Source organism: Nycticebus coucang, chromosome 15 (assembly GCF_027406575.1).
Source record: "Nycticebus coucang isolate mNycCou1 chromosome 15, mNycCou1.pri, whole genome shotgun sequence".
Lineage (NCBI taxonomy): Eukaryota > Metazoa > Chordata > Mammalia > Primates > Lorisidae > Nycticebus > Nycticebus coucang.
The window spans coordinates 14,544,564-14,569,485 of NC_069794.1; the positions used below are offsets into that span (position 1 = coordinate 14,544,564).

Sequence of the window (24,922 nt, forward strand, 5' to 3'; positions counted from 1 at the left end):
AATTAGGGGACCATTTGACAAGCATTATGAGTAACAACTTTACTCCTGGGTTCTCCCCCCACCCACCCACACCTTATTTTTCTACCATATTCCCTTTGCCTTTATTTCCTAGTAAACGTATGTGGTTTGCATTTCTGCAAGCTTCCCAAGATTCTGGAAGAAGAGGACACTTTTTATATGATATTTCAATTCTCAGCGTGTTTCTGCCTTTGCAGATTTTCATTGGCCAGTTTAATCACACGCTGTCTTCCCTCTGCCATTTGATACATAGCTAAGGGAGTACCACATAAGCTAAGGGAGTACCACATAAGCTAAGGGAGTACATCACTGATACCGCTGCTAGCTTCACTCAAGCGTAATTGGAAATCACTTTTTTCAGAAAAACACCTAATGCAGTTAAGTTCCCAAGATAAGTGAAAATGATTTTAGTATTAATTGTATTATTATTACTAATTTTTCTTTTTCTCTTCTTCTAATTTGTCATAAGACTTGGAATGAAAGTCTTTCCTTTTGATAACATGGTGCATGTATCAGTATGAATTTCTGTATATTCACCGTGCTTTTGTTTTTTTGTTTTAACGTGACCATGGAAACATGGGGAGTACTAAGAAGTCCTTCATGATACTCAGGCTGCCTTTGATTTTACTGTCCTCCTGTATTGGTTGTTGTGTTGGGTTAATTGCAGCACACAGTATACCAGATGGCAACAGTAGGTGTGTGCCACATAATTTTTTACTTAGACCTATAACAGTGTCTCTTACATAATTTATGCGTCATATGTGTTGAATGAATGATAACAAGAATCACAGAATAAACAGATGAAGAATAAAACAAATCAGGCTAAATCTTAAAAATGAGCTCTGGCAAGGCTGTTTAAGAGAAAGGGATTTTACTGTGAGCAACTCACCATCCATGTTAGAAAACTACTGTAGATAAGAGAACTCAGACTTTTCCTTAATATTGACATTGCCAGGACATCTTTGTAGGCCTTTATCATCCTGGGAATAGACTTTATTTAAAGCTGAATCCTTGATGAGGTTCTCTGTTGAGATGACATAAAGGATTCCAGGCACCAGAATTTTATCCTATGTGCTGACTGCTCTTCTTTACTCTGTAAAAATTTCAGGGAAGGCAAACAACAATTTCAACAGCCAAGGTCCATCTCATAAGTGCATGACTGGCTATCTAGTTTGAGAAGCCCAGTGCAAAAATTCGGAGACCTTGTTCGAAATTATTAAGAATTTGAAGATTATGACAGGAAAGCATTAAATTGAGCACTGGTTTCTTCTAAGTGTGAGGAAATTTCTAAATACACAGGTTGTCTACTCATAAAGCTAGATCTTCACACGTGCTCTTAGACTCCAATTGGCCCTGAAAAAATAAAATTGAATAAGTCTGATGCAAGTGAATTTTTATCTGAATGCAGTACCATTTAGTAGAACTTTCCGTAATGATGGAAATGTTCTATATCTGTGCTATCCAATATACATAGTCATTACCTTCCTCTGGCTAGTGAACACTTAAAATGTGGCTAATGTGACTTGAAATTTGGCTAGAGCTACTGAACAAGGATATATATATATATATACACACACATATATTTGAGACAGAGTCTCATTATGTCACCCTTGGTAGAGTGCCGTGGTGTCACAGCTCATAGCAACCTCAAACTCTTGGGCTTAAGTGATTCTCTTGCCTCAGCCTCCCAAGTAGCTGGGACCACAGGCACCCACCACAATGCCCAGCTATTTTTTTGCTGCAGTTGTCATTGTTGTTCAGAAGGCCCCAGGCCGGGTTTGAACCTGCCAGCCCTGGTGCATGTGGCCCGCGCCCTAGATGCTGAGCTACAGGTGCTGAGCCTTGAACAAGCATATTTTAATTCTATTTAATTTTAATTAATATAAACTTTAATAGCTCCATGTGGATGTGGCCAATAGCTACCATACTGAAGAACTATTTAACAAATCATCGACCCAACTGAGGCCAACAAAGAAGATAAAAGAATCCACAACAATGGGAAAGCAAACAGTGCCTTTTACATTAACTGTCTAAAACAGTGGTTCTCCACCTTCCTAATGCCACAACCCTTTAATACAGTTCTTTTGGGTCGAGACCCACAGGTTGAGAACCGCTGTTATAAAACAACCAACAGCAGCCAAGTTCGCACGTTAACCCAGGCAAGTTGCAGCATAGCTTTGAAACTCTTAAATAGAAGAAGAAATTGCTGTTGAGACACAGAACTGTGAAACTTGGAGGAGATCCCTGCCTCCAAAATTTGCTAAGCGTAAGTTTCCATGGCAACAGAGAATCTATCCAAATGTAATTAATTAGTGAGGAGGATATCTATAGTGTTCAGTCCTAGTACATGTTACCTTTAATTATGTTTTTCTAAGCCACTGATGTGCTAATATGTCAGACAATATTTGTTCAGGACTGAGGCTGACAGGTCATTGTAAGAAGAAAGAAAAGAGGACACAGTCATCTTGAAAGAACATTAGGAACTCTGTAGAGAGAAAGAAATGAGAAAGCAAGATGTGTTCTTTTGTTACTATTTAGAATCCTGTGGGTGATGAGACGAGGAGCCACTGTTCTATGGTTTTCCATTTAGAATTGCATTTTCCCCACTGAAGGCTCCTGCCAAGTCTTACTTTTGAAAGACTATCTCTTGTCCCTCCCCAAGAATTATCTGCTTCAGTTCCTTGCCTGTCCCCCCCAGCTGAGTTCCAGTGTCCCAACAACTCCAGCCCACTCTTCTGCCCTCCAAACCCTGAACTCAAGGCCATGGGCATGGACAGCTTGGAGAGGTTGCAACAGAGGAGTTCGGACAGACAATCACAGTCGTCCTTGTTTAAAGTTAACACTGAGCCATCAGTCTGCTTGTATATGATGCTTGTAAAAAAAAGTCAGCCATTAAAAAAAAAAAATCAATCAATCAATCAATCAATCTATCTATCTAATCCTACTACTGGTATGAGTGAATAAGAAGAGTTTTGTGCATTTTTATTTTGTTTCCGTTCCAAATCACATAGGTGATCCCTGGGTGGTGAAGGAAAACGCAGTGAGTTGTTGAAGCCAGCTGCTCAAGTGAGCTAATTCCCCTCCCAGAAAGATCTTTATTGCTAGAGAAACAACCACAGTAACCACCAGGCCAAAATAATCTCGAAAAGAAATAATGTTAATGACTCAATTAGCAACTGTCTGTGTTTAGGCTGTGGAGCAAATCCAGTGGCACGTGGCTACTGTAGGAGGACCTGGCGGCAAACCAGGCAGAAGAAATGAAGAGCTCGTGGAAGCCGGAAAGGAAGGGTGGACAAGCTGCCCTGGTGTAGGGGACCAACTGATGTCTACCCCAGTCTTCCACTCCTGTTCATGGGGTGTTCCCTGTGGTTACCTATTTGCTCTTGTTTTTGCTCGGGACAGACCTACCAGGGCTTTCTTTACGTAGTCTTGGTCAGCCACAAGGCAGCCAAGGCTCAGAAGCCAGGTTCTGTGGGTTGTATTAAGAGTATCACTTTGTTACAAGGAAATCCTAACTTCACTCAGTGAGTCCAGTGGGAGAAGAGTGGAGCACGATCTATAGTGGAAGGAAGTTCCCAAATTCCCAGGACAGGAGAAAGATTAGCTTTTCCTAGAGCAATGGTTCTCAACCTTCCATGAGCCTTTATATAGTTCCTGTGGGTCACACCCACAGGTTGAGAACTGCTGTCCTAGATGGATCCACACAGATTTTGCTGCAATCCTTTAAGGCCGGGGTTCCATTTTCCTTTTTTTGTGTCTCTACACATGAGAAAGGTTTACTGGCAGCACTACATTGCCCAGGTGAAGGACAAGGAGGCAGAAGTGTTTTCTTTTTAGTAACTCTTTTTTTTTTAATTATTATTAAATCCTAGCTGTGTACATTAATGTGATCATGGGGCACCATACACTGGTTTTATAGACCGTTTGACACATTTTCATCACACTGGTTAACATAGCCTCCTGGCATTTTCTTAGTTATCGCGTTAAGACATTTATATTCTACATTTACTAAGATTCACATATACCCTTGTAAGATGCACCGCAGGTGTAATCCCACCAATCACCCTCCCTCTGCCCATTCTCCCCCCTCCCTCCCCTCCCTCTCCCTCTTCCCCCTATTCTTAGGTTATAACTGGTTTATAGCTTTCATATGAAAGCCATAAATTAGTTTCACAGTAGGGCTAAGTACACTGGATACTTTTTCTTTCATTCTTGAGATACTTTACTAAGAAGAGTATGTTCCAGCTCCATCCATGTAAACATGAAAGAGGTAAAGTCTCCATCTTTCTTTAAGGCTGCATAATATTCCATGGTGTACATATACTACAATTTATTAATCCATTCATGGATCGATGGGCACTTGGGCTTTTTCCATGACTTAGCAATTATGAATTGGGCTGCAATAAACATTGTGGTATAAATATCTTTGTTATAATGTGATTTTTGGTCTTCTGAGTATATATCTAGTAGAGGAATTATAGGATTGAATGGCAGATCTATTAGTAACTCTTTTTAATCTTAAGTCTAGGACAACCCCACACCTAACCCATTATTTTTATCTTTTTAGACATTGATATTTTTGAAACATCCAGACCTACTCTTGTGGAACGTCCTATGATGTGGGCTTATTTGTTTCCCCACGATTGGATTCAGGTTAAGAATACCAAGTAGGTGACACGGTGTCACAGAGGGGCCCATGATGGGTTCTGCCCTGTTGTTGGTGGGGCGTGGTTTGATCACCTGGTTCAGGTGGCCTCAGCCAGATCTCATTACAAAAAAGCCACCTCTTTGCCTTGGGAACTGAGTACTTTATCAATGTCTTTTCCTCCAGCCATTCCACCCAGTAGTTTCAGCATTGCTGGTCCTTGCCTGGATCTATTTTTATATGGAGATTGCATGAGGAAGATTTTTTGACTCTACGAGTTTTCCTATATCTACCGGTATCCTTTGGTGAATGGCCAGTCCTCTTCATTATTATTTTTTAATTTCACTATGAACTCTTGGATTCAGTTTTTTCTTAAAATCTTTTTTGTTGAATACCATGTCCTTTGTCTTGAGATACGTTTACCAAACTGTGATCTACCACTCCTGCAAAATACTCTGAGGAAAAAAATCATTCTATAGTTACACAGTTTGGGGAACATAATGTATCTACAATCTCTCATGATGTTATATAATCCACATTAGGATACTGAAAACTACAAGAACCTGCTGGTGTGGGCGCCGAGAGAATTGGATGCTCCTGCACTGTTTCTGGGACTGCAAATGAGTGCAGTCTCTGTGGAAAGAAGTATGCAGATTCTTCAAAGAACGAAAAGTTAACCTATTGTTTGATCCTGTAATCCCTTACTAGGTATCTACCCCATAGAAAAAGACATTTTACCATAAGGACATTTGCCCTCAAATGTTTATAGCAGCTCAATTCACAACTGCAAAGACCTGGAAACAACACAGATTCCCTTCAACACATGAATGGAATAACTGTAGTGTAGGTATACCATGGAATTCTATTCAGGCATAAAAAAGGTAGAGATTTTTGTGTCTTTTATAACAACTCGGGTGGATTTGGAGAAAGTTCCCCTAAGTAGCATAACAATGGAAAAGCAAGTATCGCATGTACTCAGTACTAAATTAGAAAGAGTAGATTAGTAACTACATGCTCACTAAGCTTCAACTAGGACCGAGGGGGTAATGAGTTGGGTAAATTCCCACCCAGCAGGACAGTGTATGGGCATACTGTACACTTCCTGGGTGCTACAACCCAGACTTTACCTTACAAAAGCAATCTGTGTAACCCAATCCTAGGTATCCCCATATTAACCTGCCATTAAAACAAACAAAAAAAACTGCTTAACTTTGTTTAACCAGGTGTTTCTCAAACACATTTGACCATGGAATCATTTTTTCTATGCAACACTGACTTAACACTTGATGAAATACATACAGGTAAACACTGGCCAAGAGCCATCCCTGTAATTAAATGTTCAAGTATTTCATCAATAATGTGAAACCAAGACTGATTAGTGATGGTCGGTGTATCACTGTTTGTTCCATAAACTCTGTATGATTGTAACAGTTGTTTACAATTATTCTATTCATAAGGTCAACTCAGCATACCATGGAGGGAAGGGAGGTCAAAAACAACCCTACGTAGGCAAACATTTAATAAAAGGAACACAAAACAACTAATGATCAAAAAAAAAAAAATAAAGATTGAGACACTTCTTAAAAATTAAAAACTGTTTAACAGAAGATACCAACTAGAGTTAAGCTTCATGTATGGCACATATGCAGGACAGAACTACAACAGGACTCTTCCTAACTAATGCAAACATTGTAAGCTAATTATTTGTACCCTCACATGAATCTGAAATTAAAAAAGAAAAGAAGCTCCAGACTGGGATAGTACACTGTATTTATAAACATGTATCCAGAAAATATAAAGAACTTTCACAAATTAGAGTTAACTCAGTAAGACACAAATTAGAGTTAATGCAATAAAACAACGTGCAAAAGTCATGAACAGATATTCATAAAGAAGAATAACCAATATGCATACGAATATACTGGCTTTAGAGAAAGATGAAGTTAAATCCAGAGTGACGTGTGAATACACACTCACCTAACTAAAATGAAATCTGATAAAGACATACCTGACGGTGCCAGTGTGTGTGTGTGTGTGTGTGTGGTGAGGGTGGAGTCATCGGTAGAAACTGAGGTGCCGCTGGACTTCCTTCCAATCATGTGATTGTTGCCCCACCTGCTGCTGAGAATGTTAAGTCTTCACTTTCTGATCCTTTGGAAGTTGTTTTAGCTGCATCTCGTCTAAAGTCATAGACGGAGAGGGAGGGTAGAAAGGACTAGCCATTTTGGGTCAACTCAGGACAATTCTGAGTGTGATTTTTAACTCCCTAAGCCCCGTTCTGGGCTGTTGTTAGACCTGAGTTGCTCAATTTCTCCCTCCATCCAATCTTACCTCCTACTAATTAATCCCTTCCATGGGAGTTGCTGTTTCCAAGGACACTCTGAATTAAACATTCTTCACAATAAGCTCTGTATCCCAGCCTGCTTCCCAGGCATTTCATCCTGTGACATGGTACAACTGGAGTTCTTACACATTACCTGTTTGTGTGAATTGGTACAACCACTCAAGAAAACCATCCATGTCTACCAAAGCTGAAAAACAAGCGTATCAGGTGACTCAGCAATTCTTCTCCTAGATATTGACCTAGGAGGGAGCAGTGTCTGTCCACCAAAGGTAACGTATGTACGAGAACGCTCCTAAGAGCTTTATTCATATTAGACCTCAAACTGAAAATTACCCAAGTGTCTGATCAGCTGCAGAGTGCCGCCTCTGCTCTTCTCTCTCCTGCCCCTTTCCTCTTTCTCTCCCTTCCATTCTCTTTCTAGAGACTACAGACACCATTTTGACATGTGGTGGTGTCTTGCTGAGTAACATTCATTGTTGTTACATATTTTTGTGTGCCATACAATAACAGTTCTGATGGTCATTCCAGAAAAAGAGAAGAGTTCCAAAACTGCTTTGAAGGGTGGAATAGAGGCTGGTATTGGTGCACAGCTTCCCAAGGAGAGAACTTCAACAGTGACCGTAGTGACGTTCAGCAATGAGGCGTGTAAGACAAGTTGGAGAACTTAATTGTCGGACATAGAAATATGTCTGGAATGACTTATAACAATTGTTAACATGGTTGTTTGGAAGAACTGGAAGTTGGGGTGACTCGTCTTTTTCTTCATTATTTTTCACTATCTCCTTTTTTTTTTTTTTAGGGATAAAAATGTAAATTATACCCAAAATATGATCAATGTAAAATTGTAAATAACAATGAAATCTTTGATACTTTGCAGTCTTTGAAATGAGAGGATTTTATAAAAAATTCCCATAAAGTAAACCAAATATCATTGCTTCAGTTTCTTTCTTTCCTAACTCATGCATCCTAAGTAGGTCTTTGCAGTTATTCTCGAAAGGAGATAGTCCTTTACCTTTTTCTTTGCTAAAAGGTCTTGGAGGGATCCTACCAGGGTAACACGAGGACTCTTAAGAATATAGGAAGAAATAAGACAGCACCTTACCTAGAAGAACAGCAAATCTTTTAAAACTCAATACTTTAATGTGTGGCTGTGGGGTGGGGGTTAGACAAAAACCATTTGATATTGAAAAATGTAAAATCAGTTTAAATTATCTATTTACAAATGAAGAACCCCTATGTTTTATGGGTATTTACATGGCAACATACATATTTTAAAGTAAGAAACAAGTAAAAGGTCAACAGCCTTTTTAGCGAGTTTGTGATAACATTCTCTGCTTCATAGGTCAGCTGAACTCCAAACTGGGTGGTGCCTTATTCCTTCAGCTATTTATATTTTCGTTCGTGGACCTCTAATAAACAGTACAACTTGAGAGAATTTCAAAATACCGCTTTTCAACCGCAAAGAAATCCCCCCAATTCAAATTAGAATTTAAGTTTAAAATAGGTTGAAATAATTCACAAATAATTCAAATGAAATTATGAAGCTAATCAAAAGATATTACTAAAATATAGGCAGGTTTTCCTTTAAATATCTGACAGTCTATCTACAGTGCCTCTGTTATATTCATTCAAATTATTCTTATCATCTAAAACAATGAAGCTTCTCAACTGGTGGAATGTGGCCATGGGATTTCAACGGTTTGAAGGCAACATAACCAAAAGGCTTAGTTTAAACTGACTTCAGGGATGAATGGGTTCCTTATCAGAGCAGCTGAAGGCTGCATACAGTTCACAGCATCTGTCAACATTCACAGGGCCCCATACAGAAGAAGCAGGCCCTACATTCTGGCAGCAACCTTCAGCTTCTGGCATCTTCAGGTCCACATGATCTGAAAACAAAAAGACAGCTTCCAGCCATCCCGAGAAGGACACTGAAACATTTTAGTGATGTTGCTAATTAACGTTAATTATCTAGAACAGGGTTGACAACTTTAGCATCAGGCTTCAAATTAACCAGCTACTATACAAAATATGAAATAGTATTTATAAATTTATATTTGTGACTAATTTAAAAATTTTTTCATGTTATTTTTATTCATAAAGGGTATGAAAATTATCTACTACCCTGCCTTTTTATATGGTGAATTCTCAATTTAATTCAGCTTAAATGTTATTGTGTGCGGGGTAGGTACTAAATTCCTTATGTGGCAATTTTTAGTTGTTTCTGTACATATTTCACTCTTGTGTCCATACAAAATAAAACAAAACAAATCCAGAGTTTCATTAAATAAATTTATTTGTTAAAATAATTTAACTCCAAATACAACTGTTGAATTTGCATTGAGTTATAACTACAATTCATGTTTTAATTGAAATGTCAAGATTTAACAACTGACGTTGTTACAAAACAATAAACTGCTGTTCAATTTTAAATGGTCAGTTGTATTAGAGCTCAACAATTAACTGTGAACTATATCTCTGGGAAACCTCAAATCAATAATGATAAGTCTGTTTCCAAAACCCACTGCAGTCATTCTTGAAACCCTGATAGAGATTTAATAGATGCACAATGACACATTAAAAAAAAAAAAGACCCCCATAGTCTTTAACATTTGATTGGCTAAGGAGACAATTAAAGCTTACCCAGTGCTAACACAAGACTACTGAGAAAAACAAAAAACGAAGAAACGAAACAAATAACCCAATAGCAACAAACAAAACAAAGCACTTTCGTGTTCATACATACACTGACCACATTCACACTGGAACACCCTTGAAAACAAACGCCAGGCAGCCTCAGGCAACATTTCTTTATAGAGAAAAGCAAATGTCAGTAGTATTACCACAGAAAAGTGATGGCAACTGTAGCAATTGAGAGTAAAAAATTCAGCACTAATTCTATAAACCAAAGGAGAAAATCATCAAAGCACCTTTCAATAGTGTTAAGAAAACATTTTATGTAACATTTTTGATCAGATGCTGGCTTGTTTGTGGAAGGTGACCAAATGAAAGGCATTAGTTACCATCCCTATTACAGCTTAAAAGAACAAGAAAGTCGCAACTTTAAAAGAAAAAAAAAATACTTAAACATGCTGCCTTTGTATAAAAGTACAAAAACAAAAGAAAACCTTATTACAATAGCTAAAGAAAAAGTGGGTCTTTGGATCAAACCATAATATTTTTAAGGCATGTTAGAAAAACGTTCACTTAACTAGTTGCTAGTCTGACCAGGGCATAAAATACCAACTTTCCTCCGTAGCCACCAATATTTCATGTGCCAACAAATGTAATCTTCCTGCTCTTAAGCTTTTTATTACCACCTCAACAAGCACATTCATTCAAGCTGAGTTACAGTCATAACAGGTGAATACCGAGGGGAAAACCGCAGGAGGATTTCCAGTTTTTAGATGTCCTTGGTGGCTTGTCACCGAATATGCAGGGCTATATGGAAGCACTGATCAGTCTTCAAATCAGTTATTATTAACATCCTTACAGTAAACGCCCACCTTCCTGTCTGACACAAACACTTCTAACTATAACTCCAAAATTTAGATAATCTTTTCCATCGTCTATTTTGCCATATCATTCACATTATTTAACCTGTTTTTCATATCTGCATAGCAATCTGTAATGTAAAACTGTGGAATCCTTATAGATATTTCTAATACACAATCTTAGTTGTCATAAACTGTTATGAATTATAAATTATTCTCCGAAGTTAGGGTTCAAAACTCATCCAATTCACTAACAAATATTTCTGCTTCAGTAGATAAATCATACTTCTTGAATCTTTGATTTCTCTACATGTCTGAGTCAAATTAACTTTTACATAATGAAATCTGTTTCAATAAGATGGGCTAACATTCTTTGTCCTATGAACAAGGTGCTTCATAATTGAGGATTATAAAAAATTGTACTGAAGAAGTAAAATATTCACAATTCAAAAGATTTTTGACAACCAAGGCCTGATTTCACCCACCTATCCCCTCAGTTTTCTCATCTATGAAAACTACTATCAACCTTTTTTAAAAATCTAAGCTTAATGTCAGTTATTAAACATTTGGGGGCTACCAACGATTTCAATAATGCATAAAAGACACTTAAATAATTGAAAAGAAAAAGTGTTTCTGATACACTAAATTCTGCAGTATAGATTCTCAGTATAGGCAATTATCTCTGACTTGTGCCAAATTCTTAGGAACAATAAACACACATGCACACACAAACATACACCCTTCTCTCAGTTACACACGTAAGACTAGAGGTTACTTGCACAAGACTGAAGCCAACAAAATGTGGGTGGTATGCAGATCGCAGGCTCAGTGATATTGCAGCTCTGAAGGCCAAATTTATCTCCAGAGGCCCAGCTCAAGAAAATTTCAGCATTTATAACTCTGAAGTTAGTTGAAAACCTTTCTATACTTGATTGTAAAACTTACAAATAGGTTTTTCCTGTGCCATTAGTCATGCAAATGATAAATACTTCATGGCTACGAAAACCAAAAATGTCAGAGCTTGAGCGCCTTTTCAAAACAAAATAGTCACTCTCGCTTTATTTGCCACTTCAGTGATCAGGGCAAAATTGTTGTAAGAAAACCTTTATATAATTCTCCAAGAAAATTAAAGATAAAAGGCTTTTTGTCCCTTACCTTCCACTCTGTAATTTATGTTCTACTTTTAAGCCCCAATTATTTCACATGGTTATTCAATTTTTTAAATGTCTGCAATAAAGCTCTGCTACAGCAAACTTGATTTTGAAAGCAGGTTAGCCAAAGGTCACACTGCAACCATAGCCCTTAAAGGCAAGAAGGAATCTGCTGCATTAACAAACTTAAAAATGCCACATATCTGTACTGTCCTGTGAGGTTTCTGCAAATGGGAACATGTGGATGCAACATGGCTTCATTTTCCTTACAGGATGATACTAGTTTATCTATTAAAATGGTTCTTATTAGTAAGGCTAGGCAATCTCTTTCCATCACAGTTGCTTCCTTCTTTTCAGTAAAGTAATAATGACCACCCCGGCACGGTTAACAGAGGATGGGTTTGGGGTTTCAATTCTGACCAAACCCTTGTGAGAGCCTCCACTTTGTGGCAAAGCAGGTGATTTACAAATACTAAAGCCAGACTGTATTTTAACACAACCTGTTCTGACTTTTTCTCTATTAAGGATCAAAGCATGAGTTAGTTCCATGTCACAAATTAGGATAACATCTACAATTAAGCATCATTTTGAACAACAGAAATGTCTCAGCTGAGCAAAGAATCTCTCCCTGTAATGCTGTTGGCAGGTCAGCTTTATTATCCTACTTGAAGGAATACATTGATTAGAAGCTCTATCCCAATTCCTGAAATTCAGTACTCTTGTAGGAAAATATTTCTCCTTTACTTATTTTTTTCAAAGAAGATAAAATATTTTAATTGTAAGTGGTCACAGGAATTCTTCTGGTTTCTCCCTCATGATTATTTCTAATTTATACAATAGTTGCTTCTGTCAACTCAGTGACAATGCCATCACAGCTTTCAAATGAGATCACCCTGTAGATCGATGGGCTATGCCTTAAAGTTGCAGATGCACACAGGGGACTGAGGACAATGGTGACAACTGTGGTTACTGAACCCAAATGTCACTCAGAGACACCAACTGCCAAACACTGCTCAATTCTGAATAAGGGCTGCAGTTCTCTGTGGATTCAAACCATGCATCCCGCAAACTCTGCTGTAGATGGGTTTTCTATCGCCTATGATACTGGACAAATCCTGTCCAGTATAGCCATATTCGGGTGCTATTGTATGTTACATGCAGAACAGCATGGATCATCTTTATCAGGCTGAGCAGCATAGTTCATCTGCCTCACAATTTCTGCAAAGAGTTCGTCCACCATTGTCTTACTCTTAGCAGAAGTCTCCATAAAGGGGCAGCCCCACTCTTCAGCAAGGGCTCTGCCTTCATTAGACGACACTTCTCTCTCACTTTCCAGGTCCACTTTGTTCCCAACCAAGATGACTGGCACTTTTTCATACCTGCGAGTGAATAAACAAAACAGACATCTATTGTAGTCGTTAGCACAGGGTTAAACAGGCAATACGTACTTTCTTTTTTTACTACATTCCACTATAAATGGTCTTTTTAGTTGCGTGGAAAACTGTTTGTGTCACTTGGCTGGACACCCACCTGAGGGTGTTTTGAAGCTGCTCTCACAGAGGATCATAAATGGGTGTTTCAAATGATATTTTTAATTAATCCATTACACATTCTTTAAAATCAATTTATATTTCCAGATATACTTGGAAATTTATTTCCAGAAACTCAGACTAAATCTTCTTCATTTAAATTGTTTCTACTCTGAGATGCTTACTCAAAATTTCACAGGTGATCATGTAATAAACAGCTTATTGAGTAAACAACTTATAGTTATCATAATTTTACTATATTCTCCAAGTATATGAAACTGATCATATTCTAATAGTTCCTAAGTAAGAAAAAAGCCACTGGAAAACGTTAGGATGGAGGCCATCAAATACAACTAAACCCTGTCCCTTTATAATACTATTATGGATTAGCCAGTTGAAAGGGAAACAATGCCGGTTCTTTTCAGACTGACAAAGCTTTCAATCATTAGTTTTATATGATGTTATATCTCTCTTCCTAACTAGAATAGATGTCTTTGACTTAACATGTACGGAAAAAGCTAAATTAATAAAGCTAGTAAGTGATAAGAAATGAACAAAGATGAAAGCTTCTAAATAATTCTGGTACCCAAACATGATTCTCTCTGCAACGGTTACCCCACACAGCACAGGACAAAACCGATACCACAGCGTAGAGATTCCCAGTGCAGGTTTGTGTATTTATTTACTATTCTTAGTCACTCCTGTTCTAAGAAATGTAGCTAACACATTTTCATAAGACTCTCATTTGTACTGTGAAGGTCATTTTAAAAGGTTTTTGTGCTTTTTGTGATTTTAGTGTAAATTAGTGTATACGTGTGTGTATTTCCCTTTACACAGAATGAATATCTGGTTTATAAAGAGGGTAAACAGAAAATTCACACACAAGTGCTAACAAATGTGATAGGACACAGCTAATTTGTCAGAAGAGAAAACCACCACCTAGTCAAGAGAATACTGAGGCAGGGTTTGTGTGAAATATTTACTATCCAGATAACTGAATAAGAGACAGGTGGGTCCTGTTCTGAAATTTATGAAATTCATAAATTTCATCATCCTGTCAAGATGGTTCTCTCCACAAACCCAACTTGTAAGGTGAACTACGTTCCCAACAGTCTTACTTTTTTACTTTGGCACTAATCAAATTAAGAATGATCTCAACAAGGGGACACACCCCAGGTAGTGTGCCAGTTAGCAATCTGAAACGTAACAACAAATTAAAAGTGAGTAGAAGTAACAAGAAGGGTAAATCTAAAATTCGGGTATTATCATTTTGCAGGAAATGGATTTGGACAATTCCAATGTATATCAAAGGACTTTATATGAATTTACTGGATAACAACCGTATCTTACGATTCCTAGCCTTAGACCATGCTGATAGCTCTGAACACATGACACAGGGGTTTCTCCATCTTCTAGAGCTCTTACACACAACTATCTGTATCCCGTGGCTTCTGGGAGGATGAGGGGCAGTGAGCATGAAGCTGCATCACAGAACTCTGTCCCTCAGCTATCTGCACATCCGCCCTTCAGCCTCGCTGCACAGAGAAGCGTGGCAGGGGGCTGACACTGCAGCCACGTCAGGACAATGTCACTTTCTAATTTGTTTTACTTGCAAAGATATAACTGCATTTCTTATGAGAGTATATATGTCACAGTGTGCTTTAAAATGCTTTCTTTGCTTGGAAGAGAAGTAATGTAATATAATGAAGTAAAATTTATTGGTTGAATGTAAGTTAAAAATTGAATTTCAATCTCTGTTTATAATACTTAATAAAAGGGAAAGTGGTAAGATATCACTTTCTACTATTAGCTTAGAGAAATACTTTCAGGAATATTTCTGAGTTTAAATACACTATTATATCATGTTTTATACCAGTGGTCTCTAAGCTTTTTGGCACCAGGGACCAGTTTCATGGGAGGCAGTTTTTCACTGGACTGGGAATGGAGGGGTTGTTTCAGGATAATTTAAGTGCATTAAATTCATGGTGCATTATATTTCTATTATCATTACTTTGTAACATATAATGAAATAATTATAAAACTCACCCTAATGCAGACTCAATGGGAGCTTGTTTCCCTATAACTAGTCCTAGCACTAGCACTGCGGCCTCAGCGCCCCCTCAGATCACCAGGCATTAGATTCTCACTAGGAGCGCAATCTCGTGTGCAGTTTTCCTGCTCCTATGAGAATCTCACGCTACTGCTGATGTGATGGGGGCGTGGCTCCAGCCTGATGTGAGTGACGGGGAGCAGCTGTAAATACAGATAAAGCTTTGCTGGCTGGTCTGCCGCTCACCTCCTTGTGTGGGGCCTGGTTCCCAACATGCCACAAGCCACTACTAGTCTGTGGCCTGAGGGTTGGGGACCATAGTTGTATACTTAAAGAAGAAATATTTCTTAAACGTTTAGTTAAAAAGTACAGGACCTATTAGAATATGTGGATTTTTGAAACTTGCAAAAATATCAAATTATTAACAGCTGTATGACACAGTGTTTAAATCAAGAATTTGAATAAATCTTACCAATAGCCTGATTTTCAAAAGGGCAACTAGAACAATGCAAATATAGGTCCACACGCAGCAGCATTTAACAACTACTAAGTGTAGATGAGAATTTAGTCAGTATCAGAAATGCTGCCCATTATATAAAATCAAGGTGCTAAAGATGCAAGAGAAATCCAGATTAATATCCTCAGTATATTTTTAAAAACCGAATAAGATCTTGAATAAAGTATTATGTACATTTCTGAATACCAGACAATGATAAAGGCTGTCACTTCTGTTATCATTAAAATTTGGGATGGTAGAAAAGATTCTCAACTCAGATTTGGAGGCTCTGCTTCCAGTCCTGCCAGTAAGATCATTTATTTCCTCTATATTTCATTTCTTTGTCAGTAACAAGGGAGCAAGAATATCTATTCTCAACATGCAAGGTCACTGTAAAGGTCAAATAAGATAACAGAGATATAAATCAAATATTAGACAAATGCAGGGTGGTGTTTCTTTCCCCTCCTAACTCTGCAGGTGTGAGTCCACAGCTTGAGAAACCATGCAGTGTTAAGAAGGCGGGAAACTGATCGGGGGAGGTAAGCAGCTCCTGAAGAGGCAGACCCAGCTGAAACCAACTGGGCTGGGAGCCAAAGAGACAGGCAGAAGAGAGACGGAGTCAAAACTAGCAAAGCAGCTGCCTGACTTGAGCCGATCTCTTCTCTTGCCCCTGGGCTGAGCACTGTAGTGATAGGAACAAGAAAGGCAGAAAAGCAGTAAGGACTTGGAGAGAAGACTGGCACAGTGGGTAAGGCGATCTAAGAAGGCTCTGGGCTGGGCTAACAGAAGATGGGTGAGAAGTAAAAGGGGAAGAAGCCAGGCCTCCTGCTGACAGCAGGGGACAGCACAGAGAGCAGGCACAACAGAGGAAGCTGGTCTGTCCATCTCCTGTAGCAACGCGGTGGGTTAGAAAAACAAACACCCACACAGATCAGGACTTCACTCAAGAACTGCCTCTAGCTAGTTCTGCTAACTTAGATTTATCTAATATTTCTAATTATCTAATATTTCTAATATCTAATAATACCTAAGTTTCTTGAAGTATAAAAATGAGCTGGGGCTCAAGGAGTAGGGCACTGGGCCCCAAATACGGGAGGTGGTGGGTTCAAACCCGGCCCCGGCCAAAAACTGCAAAAATAAAGAGCTGGACCAGATAATTTCTAAGGTGCTCTTCTGCTCTGGACATAAAATTCACAACAGACACAGTAGGGCCACACCTACAATCAACACATAATCATTTACCAGGTTAACTGCTGAGTGGTTAGCACTGTTCTAAGGACAACTTCCACAGGCTGATCTTTAAAGAGATAGTGCACATCACAAAGAAAGCCAAAATGTAGGGGGAAACCTCAGGAGATCTCATGGGGCCAAAACACTGAGCCGCAGGCTTTAATTCTTCAAGTGGAAGAGTTACTGCCAGCATGCTTTGGCTCACAGGCAGAAGTCAAAAAACGTACCCCTCACCTACCTAAGCAGTCCCATTTCACGAATATTTGGGATAGTTTTAACCATGTGCCTACTGAAGGCTACACTGACAACTACCTGATGGGGCATAAACAACTAGTAATAAGCAATGTATCCTGTATTCATCCACTCAACACATCTGTCAAAAATCTACTAGGTGCTAAGTACTATTCTAGGTACTTATGAATGAGCAAAACAAAAATATCTGTATCCTTCCAGTGATAGTAGTCCAGCAGATGACACACATATTAATAAACATAAGTAAATAGGTAAGCTATATGTTTATGGGAAGGTGGTAGCACTTACCACCACGGGAAAAAAAGAAGGTACAGAGTGGGGACGGGGAAGGTACAGAGCCGGGGATGGGGAAGGTACAGAGCCGGGGACGGGGAAGGTACAGAGGGGAGACGGGGAAGGTACAGGGGGGGGACAGGGAAGGTACAGAGCCGGGATGGGGATGGTACAGAGGGGGGACGGGGAAGGTACAGAGGGGGGACGGGGAAGGTACAGAGGGGGGATGGGGATGATACAGAGGGGGGATGGGGAAGATACACAGGGGGGATGGGGACACAGGGACCATAATTTTAAATATGATTGCAGATATATTGGGAAGGTGAACAAGTAAAGATGTGAAGGACACAAGGGAGAACTTGCCAAGCTCAGGGGTAGGATATTCTACACGACATGGCCAGCCAGTGTGTGCTGGTGGAAGTGGCCTGATGGTTCAAGGAGCAGCCTGGGGAACCAATCTGCAGGCTGTCCTGTAGCATAGGAAACACGTTCGCTTGAGGCACATTTAAGATAAGGCTGGTTCTATTATTTATGAACAAGGTACTTTGTTAGTAGGTAGTGACAGTTACTTTCATGTTCCATTTTCAATGACCATTTTGTGGGTTTTCTTCATTTGTGGTTGTCTTTATTTGGAAATGAAGGTGAAGATACAAAATTCCCAAAGAGTTCAATTTGTGTTACTGGTAACCTGATCATGACTAGGATACCAACTTGCCTGCTCTTGAACATCAGTGGGTGTGTCACTAGCTCCAGCATAGCTTCCTGGACATTTCCTTTAAGAGCACACCTGGGTCAGACAGTGGCGCTGCAGCGCAGATGACTCAGTTTAGTGTGTGAACAAACACTTGCTTTATGGACATGGATTTTCATATACTTGATGGTAGTCATGAGTCATATTACTTATATATAAATATAAGTTGATGGTAGTCACGAGTCATATTACTTATATATAAATAAATAAACTAGTTCTTTTAAGCAGCTCTGCTTAATGGAGTGAATGAAACATCAGAAACACTGGGTCTAGTATCATTTAGCTGTAAAATGTTGATGGGCTTGTCTGTGGGGCCACTTAATAAAATATCAATTGCTCAAAAACATTTGTTATGTTTATCAACTGACTTTACATTGCTTTCTCCTTCCATGTAACCATCCTGATATATGTAACTTGGCTGATCATGAAAACAAATGGAAAAAAATTTTTTTAAAAGATACTAATATCTGCATCCTATTCCAGAGCTAGTGAATGGGAATCTGTGGGGTCAGGACCTCAAGAGTCCGTTAAGATATATAATAATCTGTATCTATAAGCTCTCAAGACTGATTCTGAGGTTCAGCAGAGTTTAGGAATCACTGGCCTGATCTACCACTTTGTGATCTCTAAGCTAATGGATATGTACAGTTGATAGTTTTATGTTGTGGTATGTCCAGAATCAATTCCATCTTCCCTTCCCTTCATTTATTTACCAAGGATAAAATGTAGACAGATACTATTACTGTCAGTTCTTGTAACTTTCCTTTTGAGTGTGTTGTGTTGTAGCATACAAAAAGGTCATACTTCATGTGAACTGTATCATGCTGTTACCTTCTTAGTTATAAGCAGGTTCCAAAATACAATTCTCTTTAAATTCAGAGATGAGGATCAGAAAGGCTTTTCTAAGTCTCCCTGTCCAACGTCCACCCAATGTTAAAATTTCATCTACCAAGAGAATCCCAGACAAAATGTCAAAACACCTGATGCTTCCATTACTTTCATGACAATCTTCTTGAATGGCTTTGTAACTTGTGTCTGAAAATCTTTAGTGATGAGGAACTTGTTCCTAAAGGCAACCCATTTTGTTCTGTCAGTTCCGTTAAGTGCTAGTGTTAAAAAGTCAGAGTTTAAAAGTTTACCCCTATATAGGGAGCTGTGATCTATAACCCTGTCCTTTCTCATAGATTCTAGTTCTCTTTTCCTTTAGAATATAGAAATATTTTCTTTTCCCCAAATAATAATAAATTTCCCTCTTGCTCAAATTAAACAGGTAATACATCATGATTAACAACAACAAAAAAAACTCGCTAATACTTGAATTAAAAAAAATGAAAAACTATCTTAATTTCAGCTCTGTGAGAATGATCAGCTGTTAATTATCCTGTGTACATCCCTCCAAACTATTTTTCTATACATATCGGTCTAACATAAATTTTTATAAAAAGATGTAACAATTAATTACATTTAGTAGCCTCAATTTGTACTTTTAGTTATGTAGCTTTCCTTTTGAATAAATGATATACATTATATTAATGCTTAGTATTAAGGATATTTCATTACAAAGAATCTATACCGTAACTACGCCATAATTTAATTATTCCCCATTAGTGCATACAAAGGCTCCCACACCTATTTTTTGGCTAAAATAAACAGCAATCTGATGAAACTCATCTAATGAACTACACTTAGAAGTGTGACTTCTGTCTCAAAGAATATGTACAATACATGTAAGGACGTAAATATATATAATCACAATACGACGTGTATGTGTGCGTATCTTCTGTATACCAAATAAATCATATTTCTAAGTCAGTCCCACCAAATTGCTATGTACACACACACACACGGACAACTTCAGTGGATATCCAAAAATTTATACTGCAACCAACAGTGCTTAAGACTACTTTTTTCCTTCCATATTCTGGGATTGGTATTTTTAATCTTTTAATAAAAAGTGTTACAGGAATTCTGAAGAAAGAGAATTGGTTTTGGCTAGGACTTAAAGGCTTCTTCCACAGCTTGCTAGCACGAAACGTCAATATTTCTTGTAAGGATAGACATGATGAGCTAAATCAGGCTGCTCTCTTCCTAAACTGACTAGTTTAGAAGTAACTAAATATTTCATCCTAAAAGGGCATTTCTGGTAATGTAACTTGAACAATGAGAAAACCACATCCTTTGTTCACTTTCTCTTGGTTTCAGAGTGCATACTGCACATGAACAGAGAGAAATTTATAAATATAAGAATTAAGTATTAAGAGTAAGGATAACAAACAGATACTCAGAGCTATCAGGAATATTCCATACCAATGTAAATAAAAATAAATCTGAAAAAAAAAAAAAAGTAAGAATTGACATTGTACTGGAGGAGACTCTGAATAGCTTGATTGTGATGGACCAACTGATGATAGAAATGTGACTCACAGCATTTTAATGTTGCTTTAAAAACACACTTGAGGGCTTGGTGCCTGTAGTCTTAGCTGCTTGGGAGGCTGAAGCAAGAGGATCACTTAAGTCTAAGAATTTGAGGTTGCTGTGAGCAGTGATGCCACAGCACTCTACCCAGGGTGACTGCTTGAGACTCCGTCTCAAAAAAAAAAAAAATTAAATTAAATTAAAAAATAAAAACATACTTGAGGACTGTGGCCAAATGTGGCCAAGATGGCATAAGCCCACTAAAGTCTCTATCTCCTGATGATTATAAATAAAAACTCAGGATAAAATAGAAAAAGCAACTACCAAAGAACTCAAAAGTAAAGAGACACGGGCAGTTTGGAGAGGATAACCAATACCTAAAGAAAGATCCACAGGTTTTCCCCTCTTTTCTCCTGTGGCCTTGAGCTGAAGGTAGGCAACCAATGGTGAGCAGATAGCTTAAATTCTGGGTGAAACTGTCTTTCAAACTAAAAGATCAAGGTAAAGGGGACTCTGTGAGCTAGAGTGTGTGTTTGGGTGGAAAATCCTCACTCTTTTTCTTTTACAGCTCACTGGAGTGAGCTCCTAGCAGAAGTGGGGTGGCAAGCAGTCCCAGCAGCTAAAACTTCATGAGAAATTTCTTTCTGGGTATAGGAATTGGGAAAAGGGATTCCTAAGGTCCAAAGAGGGTGGGAAAATTTTTCAGTATTTTTCCTTCTTGTTTTTCCTGCCCGTTTTGCCAGGAAGTAGACTCCAATTGTGAGAAATATGTGGCAGTGCCTAAAGCTAAAACTTTAGAGAGAAAGTGTTTGAGAGAAACACCAAATTTGTAGTCAGAGGACCAAGAAAATGGGCTCCTATGGTCTGAAGACTGTAGGATGAAGCCCAGAAAGGAGAAAGCTAAAGTAAGGTGGTCCCTAATTCTGTATGAAGTAAGGGGGTCCCTCCTCCTCTTCTCCTCCTAAGACAAAGACACCAAGGATCTGGCTGGGCTGCCCCTGAGAAGTTCCAGCCCCTAAACCCTAACTTTCCTGGCAAGCTGTGGAATTTACCAACCCCCTCTGGCCCTATATAAAGGGGGTCTTTAACTCCCCCTTTGCAATGCCTAGGAGGGTCATCCTCTCCTTTCAACAAACCTGGCTTTAACATCTCTGCTGGCCTCGTTTTTGCCACCTTTCAGTACCCAACAGTCCAAAGGCAACTGAAGGTGGCTCAACTTACTCATTGAAAAGTAAAAATTATCACAAATTAGCATGAAATGGATCACCTGAATTACCCCATAATTATTAATGCATTTATTTTATAATTTAAATATTTCCAAAGAAGAAATTTCCAGATCTAAATACAGTCAAACCTTTGTTAAGCTGCTCACCTGAGGGACTGTACTACACTGGTCTACATCAGGAGGTGGTCAACATAAGGAACTGGGCCTACTGTCTGAATGTACACATGTGGTGCATGTCTGACCCATGAATATTAGGTCAACTTAAGGAGGTGGTCAACTATGGAGGTTTTCCTGTAGTCTCACTGGAGAATGTTACCACGTTTAAAGAATTAACACCAATTTACATAATCTTCCAGAAAACAGAAGTAGACAGAGCACTTGTTAATTCATTTAAAAAAGATAGTAATTATCCTGTTAGCAAAAACAGATTGAAGATGGTACCCAGAAAGGGGGAAACTTTAAACCAATATCCTTCCTAAATATAGATGCAAAAATCCTTATTAAAATTCTAACCAATACAATTTGGTAGCATAAGAATTAAGAATTAACCAAGAATTTAGCACCATGACCTCCAGTGACCATCATTCTTAACAGCGAAAGACTTGAGTGTTTTCCCTTTAAAACCAGCAAGGATATCCAATCTCAAATGCTCTTATTCAAGACAGTACTAGAAGTTCAAGACAATGCAATAAGCAGTAACACACACACACACAAAAGGAAATGGAAGACATATAGTTCAGAAAGGTAGAAATAAAATTGTCTCTATTTAGAGACACTAACATGATTACATACTTGCCAAATCCCAAGGAATGTAGGAAAAAAACCACAAAACTCCCCTAGAACTAATAAGTGAGTTCAGCATTGTCATGCATATAAGATAAATATACAAAATCAATCGTAATTATTATCAATAACCACATGCCCAAGAAAATTAAAAATATGATACCATTAATATTTGTTCCAAAAGTACATAGGTATAAATCCAACAAATCATGCACCAAATTTGTGTGCTGAAAATTACCTGATGCCCATTAAACAAATCAAAGAAGATCTAAATAAACGAAGAGACATCCTGTGTTCATGGATTGGAAGACAGTACAGTAAAAAGGTCAATTCTCCTCCCCAAAATTGATGTACAGATTTAACATAATTCTTATCAAAATCCCGACATGAATTTTTGGAGATACAGGTAAGATTTTTCTAATATCTATATGGAAAGGCAGTTTGGAAAAGGAAGAATAAAGGGGGAAACGTTTAGCTAAGTAATCAAGATTATGCTACTGGCCAAGGGGTATGGCAAGATCATTGAAACATTAGAGAACCCAGGCACATATTCATGCAAATATGTCCAATTGGTGTTCGACAAAGTTAACAGAAGTCATCCAAGAGAGGAAGGATAGCCTTTCAACAATAGGCTGGGGTAGTTAGGCATGCTTCAATTAATAAACCTCACAGTTGATTAATAAAAAAAAATCAATTCGAAATGGATCATGACTTAACATACAAACTATAAAAATTTAGAGAAAAACATAAAAAAATTCTTCATGACATAGGGCTAAGCAAAATGTTCTCAGATTTGACCCTAAAAACATAACCCATAAAATAAAAAACTGATACACTGGATTTAATCAAAATTAAAACTTTTGTTCTGTTCTGTGAAATACCTTATTAAGAGAATCAAAGGACAAGTAACAGACCAGCAGAAACTATTTTCGAAATTCTTATCTGACAAAAGATTGGTATCTAATATATATAAAAAACTCTCAAAACTTAACAGTAAAAATAAACAATCAAATCGAGAAAATGGGCAAAAGCCATGATTAGACATTTCACTGAAGAGGACACAGATGGCAAATGAACACATGAAAAGATGTAGGGAAATATTAATTAAAACCACAATGAGATGTCACACTCACCAGAGTGTCTAAAATAAAAAATGGTGACAACTCCAAAATGTTGGGGAAGCCCTCAGGAATCTGGATCACTCATATATTGCTGGTGGGATGCAAAATGGGACAGGCACTTCAGAGGACAGTTTGGCAGTATAAAATTAACCATGTAATTCAACCTTATGAATGAGAAATTGCTCCCTTGGGCATTTAACCCAGAAAAATGAAGACTCAAGTTCATCTAAAAACCTGCATGTGAACGTTTATGGCAGAATTATCCACGACAGCCCCAAATCAGAAACAACCAAGATTTCCTTCAACAAGCCAATGGCCAAACTGTGGTAATCTGTATCCACAATACCATTCAGAAAAAACAATAATGAACTATAGACAGACACAACACTTTGTGTGAAAAGAGCTATCCCAAAAGTTTATATCCTGTATGATTTCACTTATATAAATTCTTAAAATGACAAAATTATAGAAAAAGAGGACAGATCAGTGGTTGACAAGGTTCCTAAGGACAGCAGAAGGGACTGGGAAGGGGGTAGGTGAGGAGGTGTGCCTCAAGGTGAGGCAACCTCAGGAATCCTATGGTGACAGAATGTTCTGTACCAAAGTCAATATTCTATTTGCAATATTGTACTGGTTTCGCAAGTTATTAATTAGGTAAAGGATACATAGAATTATTTGTTATAGTTTTATGTGAATCTACAATCATAAAAGTTTGATTTTTTTTTTAAGATGCCTGGTTAATTTTTTTAAAATTTCAGATTAATAAGAGGATATATATGATTAGGTTATGCTGTTTGCATTTGCAAGGATAAGTCTCAGCTGTAGTTGTGTCCCTCATCCAGGAAGTGTGCTGTATACCTGTGCATTATTCCCATTGGGTAAGAACATGCTGAACTCCCTCCCCTCCCCTGCTTGAATTTAATTACAGTTTTCTCTCATGAGCAGTTGTGAATGTACTAGTTTCAATTTAGTATTCAGTAAATGTTATGCTTGTTTTTCCATTCTTGTGACACTTCATTTGGGAGTGTTCTCCAACTCCATTTGGGTTGTTACAAAAGGTAAAAAAAACTCCATCTTTTTGTATAGCTGCATAGTATCCCATGGTGTACATATGCACCACAGTTTAATAATCCATTCATGTATTG

At 38.1% G+C, this 24,922-nt stretch overlaps 1 protein-coding gene across 1 annotated transcript in view; it reads right to left on the reverse strand.

Annotated features, from left to right (window-relative positions):
• Window positions 1-9,285: 9,285 nt before the first annotated feature.
• Window positions 9,286-24,922, reverse strand: part of RAP2A (RAP2A, member of RAS oncogene family) — a 45,270-nt gene continuing 29,633 nt past the window's right edge. Inside the window, exon 2 of the mRNA XM_053563865.1 lies at window positions 9,286-13,031. Within this exon, the coding sequence (XP_053419840.1) occupies window positions 12,794-13,031 (238 nt within the window). The 3' untranslated portion in view covers window positions 9,286-12,793. The remainder of the gene's footprint in view (window positions 13,032-24,922) is intronic.